The sequence below is a fragment of the Haplochromis burtoni genome, unplaced genomic scaffold (genome assembly GCF_018398535.1).
Source record: "Haplochromis burtoni strain Fernald_Lab_line unplaced genomic scaffold, NCSU_Asbu1 Contig_53, whole genome shotgun sequence".
Classification (NCBI taxonomy): Eukaryota; Metazoa; Chordata; class Actinopteri; order Cichliformes; family Cichlidae; genus Haplochromis; species Haplochromis burtoni.
In genome coordinates, this window is record NW_024582414.1 from 1,496,984 (window position 1) to 1,504,244 (window position 7,261).

The 7,261-nt window shown below is 41.6% G+C and overlaps 1 protein-coding gene across 11 annotated transcripts in view; it reads left to right on the forward strand.

Annotated features, from left to right (window-relative positions):
* The window catches only part of LOC102302230 (discs large homolog 1-like protein), a 123,585-nt gene that overhangs the window by 100,219 nt on the left and 16,105 nt on the right, over positions 1-7,261 (forward strand). For all 11 annotated transcript variants that reach the window (XM_042220675.1, XM_014334082.2, XM_042220677.1 and 8 more), the window contains one exon: positions 2,774-2,888. In XM_042220675.1, the coding sequence (XP_042076609.1) occupies positions 2,774-2,888 (115 nt within the window). The remainder of the gene's footprint in view (positions 1-2,773; positions 2,889-7,261) is intronic.

Sequence of the window (7,261 nt, forward strand, 5' to 3'; positions counted from 1 at the left end):
TGTGTGTGTGTGTGTGTGTGTGTGTGTGTGTGTGTGTGTGTGTGTTCATGACCGTGTGTACCTAGAGAATGATTGAATTACTCAGGGTTAATTAGATTCTGTAGTCCACAGCAATGGTTCAGATACACACATACGCACACTCACTCACAGGGACATCCTTCAGAGGGGCTTTTTCAGGCTTATTGCCTGCGGCGTTGTCATCCATGTATTAGTTGAGATATTTTCTGGGAAGCTGTGTGGTGCTAAGCAGAGTAGAAGACAGTCAGGAAGGATTTATTACACATTTCTGCTGCTTGTTCAGCCACTCCGGATCAAAATACTGCCATTTGCGGCAGCTTGCTAAAGGTTAAAACTATGTACTTTATTGCTAGAGGAAGTGTGTCCAGATATTGTCGAAGCCATCATTGCACATCAGCTGAAATACTTGTGTTTCCACTTTGTGTATACCGCAAAATACTTTAGCTTATAAATAAAGAGGCTGAATGACATTTTAATGGCCACTGAAATATCGGGTGAGACGGTAAAGTGTTTTTGCTGCATCTAGCAGAAGGACACTAAAGCACGAGGCAGCTGTGCTGAGTGTTTGAGCAAATCAGTGCACTTTGCATTGATTGGCCGATCGGTCGGCCTCGCGCAATTTACTTCATGCCATTCAAGGGAGATGAGTATACAATTGTTCCCAGCAATTAAACTAAAAATGCTGTTTGGAAATTCAGCAATGTATTTACGGGTCCGCACAGGTTTACTAAGAAAAACTGCATGCTGTGTAATTGCATTTGCAACTGTGGTGCTGAATGGCGAGGATGTGAGTGCAAACAACTCAGCCGTTTTCCCATCCAATACGTCAATGTCATTTTACTTTGGGCTCCAGTATTGTGTGCCTCTTGCAGATCTCTAACATTTCAGCCAAGGAGTAAATAAAAAGTTAATAACTCCATGAAAACGCTGCACCAGTGATGCTGTGTCACGCCACTGCTGAGCGGCCGGAACGTCACTATGTGAAATCGTTGTGCATGTATAATGGAGCTCCTCAGTGCAGACTCACCCATTTTCCACCTACGTCTAGCCCTAATATGTCCCACTGCTCTCTGTGTCAGCACTGGTCTGAGTCACATGAGCTTATGGTATCATTCCAGTTCATCTCCCAAAGAAACTCACTTTAAAACATTTTTTGTGGTCAAACTTTACATGAATGATAAGCTGAAGAATGTATTTAGATCTTTTTATGCGAGGAAAAAAAAGGACAGAATGAGTGTGAAGTGCTGCCCACGTCCCAGAGTGGTTCATGCGGGCCTAGGGCTGTTTTCCCAGTTTGAGAAACAATTAACCAGTCTGGGTTTAGTGTGCATTATTAAGATTGAGAATTTCAATTTAGTTAGTCTGCTACCTAGAAACATTTGGAAAGGCTGAGTATGATATGGCAAATGAAAAACAATGTCTCGCCACTTGCCAGCCATCTGAAGTTCTCTCGACACATCTTTTAACAGTTATTTCAGAGTGTTATCTTTAATTTCAGTGGTCACTGGGGGCACATGAGCTTGCCTGTCACAAAATGATAAAAACTGCATAAAAAGTTTGCTGACTTTGCTCCAAATTGAGAGCCGTATCTCTCTCTCTTTTAATGTTTCCGTTGGTACTCTAAGCTTAGGCGGTAGAGCAGGTGATCTAATAGTCGGATGGTCGTTCGATCGCTCGCTGCTATGTATGTGTAATGTGTGATAGTGATGTATGTCATCACTTTCACACTCAGATAGCAGCATCCTATCTCAATTCTGAATATAATCGTGGCAAGTTATTAATCTTGGCCTGACAGATCCGCTGGCCTTTGTCCTTTACCTGGACAAGAGACTCTTTTCTTTCTTTCTTCTTTAACATTAAGTTTATTAGAAGTCTTTTTTACCAGTTCAGTCTCTGTCTCTCTTATGGAATATAACATGCATCTTAGTTTTTCATCCGAGCATCTTTTCAGAAAGGTCTGGCTTCCAGCTCAGATGCTGTTGCTTCGCTTTCTTCAGTCTCTCTTGTAAAACATCTCTAGGCAAGCATATTTCCTTACGTGGAAAAATCAGGGGCCGTGGCGTTGTCTGGATTAAAAAAGAAGCGTGAAAAATGCATTTTCCACGATTTGATTTCAATTATTTTGCTTCCTTAACATCCACTAAGTGGTAAGAACAGTATTGCGCATGTGTCATGAATCCAACTGTAAGTTTGCAAGTGCACTTATTTCTTTGTATATGTGGCCCTTTAAAAGGATTCAGTTGTTTTCAATTGCACTGTATGGCACGTTTATCTATTTAGGTCTGAGTCATTTTGCATCTACGTGGAGTTTAAAGCACACTGTGCACGCACGACTGTAAATGTATGTGTTGATGACGATATTAACATGGATCGGGTCTGATGTAACAGGAGTTAACATTCATATCAAACAGACTGTTAGATTATGGCTGTAGAGAATCCGTTGATAACTCAGACTGTGTGTGTGCTTGTCTGGGAGAGCAGTGTGTTTGCAGCTGAGTGGAGTAACTCAGCACAGAGGGAATCCTTTCTGATCTTGAATGCAGGGAAAAAAACAAACCCTACTTTCTGTAGTTGTCGTCACAACTCAACTACTTGCTGCCGCCATTTGTAAAAATGTGGTTTTCCAGTTTGTTCTCGTTCTGTTCTTTTCTTTGATGAAAAACATAAACCATATTTTGTTTAAATAAAAAGGTAAGGTTTGTTATCTCAAGCCCAATGGGTCTAACAACGTTACTGTGTGTCTCTTTGTGTGTAGAGTACAGTCGTTTCGAGGCAAAGATCCATGACCTGAGGGAACAGATGATGACCAGCAGTGTCAGCTCCAGCTCCACGTCTCTCCGCTCCACACAGAAGCGCACACTTTACGTCAGGTACAACACAACACACGCGTGCACACACACACACACACACAGGGCAGACAGAGGTGACTGATTATCCAGTGTTCATCAATGTGGCACAATCATTCGAAGACCTTATCTCAGCTGTCTACTGTGTGAGGTTATCACATCTGAAATCACAATTAGATGTGTGTGTGGCACAGGGTCACACTCACACATCCACCAGCCTGCCACCTCTGTGAGCGTCCTTCTGTCCTCGTGTCATTCTTGTCCTTGCCCGCCCGATTCCTGGGTTCCGTCTTTAGAGCCCAGAAGCGGTTTCAGCCGGAAACCAGCTCCACTTTTTGATGTCCTTTCTTCACAGGAATCACAGGCTTTGAAATATTGATTAAAACGCTGGGTCGCTGGGTCCACATAAGTCACATTGGAGCTCTTGAAAGATCAATCACATGGAAAGCAAAGACAGGAAAAGCAGCTCTAATGGCAACACTAAATGAGGCTTTAGGAAGACAAGCATTTTCTTTTAGGTTACTTCAGTTAAGCAGAAAAAGCACCAGAGAATGTGGTCAAAGAACAAATCTGTGGGTATCTATTTGACTTTTGGATTAAAAAAGCGATGCTTTCTCTAATCATGGCAAGAGATGTCAAAGAAAGAGAAGGCACAATCAATCTTTGTGCATTTCAGTAGGCTGTGCCACTGGCTGATTAAAGACCAAGCGTAACATTATAATGAACATCTTCCAGCTGAAATGTCATTGAATGTTGCTCTCTCCTGTATATTTATCATGTCATATCATATTTGTCACTTAGAACAATTCAAGCTTTCAATATTAAAGAGTTTGATCTCAGGATCAGGAAGAAGAACCTTTTAACTGGCACAAAAAAGCAGAACTGTTAAAAAGGTTGGATGGTTTTCATGTTTATAAATGTTTTTCCATGTCTTTCTTAATCTACTAACTCATGTCTGTCAAGTTTTACAATTTTTTTTTGATACAAACAGTAAAATATCCTGCACCTCTGTATTTTTCATGTAATTTTTAGCTCAGTTGAAAAAAAAAAAAAGAAACGCAAAATTGAGTGCATTCTAGACGAAAGGAATATCTGACTTGAGCTGTGTGCAAGTGACCTGAAAGGAAAGAGTGGGTGCAGCTGGGATGAATGTCACCTTCAATAACGCACTCTCTCTCCGCCGAACACGCACATTCTGATCAGACGGAGAGAAAGAGCGTTGCGTCAGAGTCTAAACTTGGAGCTACAGGCCAAAGGTCGCAGTCAGCTATCGGGGAGCTGTAGACCAATAAATCAAAAAGATTTATCCCACTGACTGATCGTCTGCTTCATCTGACTGAGAAACAGGCTGATTGATCCCCTTTCTATTTAATTATAAAACCCTTTAAGTTTACTTTTCTCGGTTTTTATTTCATAAAAAATTGATTCCTTACAGCAAGATGCTAGAGGACTCTTGATGCTTCTGCCTCAAATCCCCCCTCATTAAAACAAATCCTCATACTGAACTATATATCCAGTGGCTCATTATCAGGAAACATGGCATTGCAGCTGTTTGACATCATGTTTGTTAAATTTTTAAGTAGTTAGCCGCAGGCAGGATTATCATTAGCATAAATTAAGCGTGCCCCCATCCACTGTTTTCATTTGGCTCAGGCTAAAAGTGAGGAGAAATGTCCACTGCTCACTTGATTAAATGATTAGAAGCCTGCATTAGAATGTCTTCTACCAGAGTGCACCTAAATTAAATTCTGCTGTGGAGAAAAACTTTTAACTATGTCTGAGGGGAATGGTCACCATCCATTTAGGGGGCTCTTTCTCAACAAAGTTAACACGAATGAAACTGAGAGTCTGCTGCATGTTGCTGCTTTAACGAGGCATCAGCCAAGCAGTGCTTCTTAACATTTCCTAATTATCCTTGAACCCAAAGTACAGATAAGGCTGATGTCATTAATCACGAGTCTGTAAGAGTTTAGTTTTAACCTGATAATAGTGTCGTAAGAAATGACATCACAGTTCACCGTGACATGTGAATGACACAAATCACACTTTCACTGTACAAAACCCCAAAGTTACAGACGTTATATGCATGTTTCCATAAGAATTATCATAATACATATTTTAAGCCACCACCTCGTCAGTGTTAACGGCAATCTTCCCCCAACTCTTTTCAAAATCAGGATCTTTCACGGTTGCAGACAGTAATGTAATAACCCCTCCAACAGCCCACGTAAAGCATAAATCAATGTCGTGCAAGAACTTCCTATATCTGGAGACTGCCCAGAAGTGACCAATCAAATTGCACTGTGAGACTGGCAGCTGATTGGTCGAGCTGAGGATGTCGGTGCATGACAGATGGCTTTGTGTGTGCGTATGGGCTGCTGCCGTGTGTACTTGTGTGTGTATACAGGATCTGTGTGTGCATAAATGTTGTGTGTAAAAGACAGGCTAACCTTTCGTCAGAGGAAATGTCACTGAAACAAAGTGACATACTGTATGTGCAGCTCGGCCTTGCATAAAAGGTGAGCATGTGTCCTCTCCTCCATTCTTCTTCTTTCCTGCCTCATTTTACATTCACACCATTATGGTCTATTTTAAACACAGCCTATGGTTCAGTAGCATTGTAATTGTATATCTCGCTGCGGAAAGGCTCAGGGGTTGCTGCAGTAAAAAGATGATGTCCTGTCTTCATTGAAGGTATAGAGTTTATTTTAAATGTCTGAATCCTTCGTTGTCTTTTTTATTGTTTTATTTTTGTATATTAGAAAGATTCTCAGTCAGCTGTCACCTGTCGGTGTCCATATACTATATAAAGATCATTTTATTCTTGCTTTGGTCTGAATGTGTGCACTGAAAAATCAGAGCTGTGTCTGCTGAACTGAGTCCTGCTGCAAGCATTTTAAAATGCTGCAGCAAGTCCTGAAACCGAGTGTTATAGTTTCAAAGTTTAGTTTATTTTATGGCTTTTTTCAACCTAATATAGTGACATTTAATGTTAGAATTCATTTTCTGCTGAAGGCTGTGGGAAGGGGAGTTGTATGGTTGTATATGTTACAAAGCCCTAAGGCAAATTTTGTGTTTTAGGCTGTACAAATGTTGGAATAATGTACGCTCAGGACCAGTTATGCAAATAGTTTTTTACTACCACCCCAGTAACTCCGGTGACCAGACGTTCATATATTTTAAAGTGAATCTCAACATAAGATCAGATTTTTTGTGTGAAAATGGAGAAAGTCAAAAGTATTTCTGATAATCTGAGAGATCTGTGAGTAACATTTAAACATTCAATTCAGTTTTATTTTTATATAGCTCCAGATCACAGTGAGAGTTGCCTCAAGGAGCTCTGTATTGTAACGCGGAGACAATAATATGAGAGAAAAACAGGAACAATCAGAGGATCATCTATGAGCAAACACTTGGCCACAGTGGGAAGGTAAAACTCCCTTTTAACAGAGGAAACTTCCATCATAAGCAGGCTCAGAGAGGGACGGGTGTTTGCCACAAGCCGTTGGGGGAGAGGGGAGGAAGACAAATACACTGTGGAAGAGAACCAGAGGTTAATAATAACTCGTGATTAAATACGGAGAATAAACACATGCACAATGAAAACAGGTGAGTGAAGAAGAAACACTCAGGGAGGGTTCAGGCTCACCCGATCTAGCCCTATATGCTTTATCAGAAAGTGAAGTCTAATCTTAAAAGTAGAGATGACGTACCTTTTCTTTTGATGTTTTAAAGAAGAGGGGCCTGAAAGCTGAAGGCTCTGCCCCCTAGTCAACTTTAAAATATCTTAGGAACTACAAATAAGCCAGCACCCTGACAGAAAAGTGTTTTATTGTAGTGATATGGCACTAAGAGGTCTTTAAGTTAAGATGGGGCCTGATTATTCAAGACCTGTATGTGAGGAGGATTTGATTCAGGATTTAACTGGGAACCAATGAAGAGAATCTAATATGTTAGAAATATACTCTTTTTGACCCACTCCCTTGGACCTGTGGGGAGCTCTGCTGGGTACCAGACGGGTATTGGGCGCCTGGAGCCCTGGGGCCCTGATCTCAGTTCGTACTGGGGTGTTTGGCCTCTGGCAGGGTCAGCTGCCCATCGCCTCTGGTCTTCTGGGACTCCCGCAGATATCACTGAGATCTGTGGCCTTAGGTCTTCCGTAGTCTTGGGGGACTGCGGAAGATTCTGTTCTGTTCTCCATCTCTGTGTGCCTCCGGCTCCTGGGGGGAGTTGCTGCAGCTTTCCACCCTCATTTTCAAGTGCATTTCATGACAAAGACACACTCACACTCACAATCGACACTCTCGCTTTCTCTCTCACACTCGTACACACACACACACACACACACACACACACACACACACACACACACACACACACACACACACACACACACA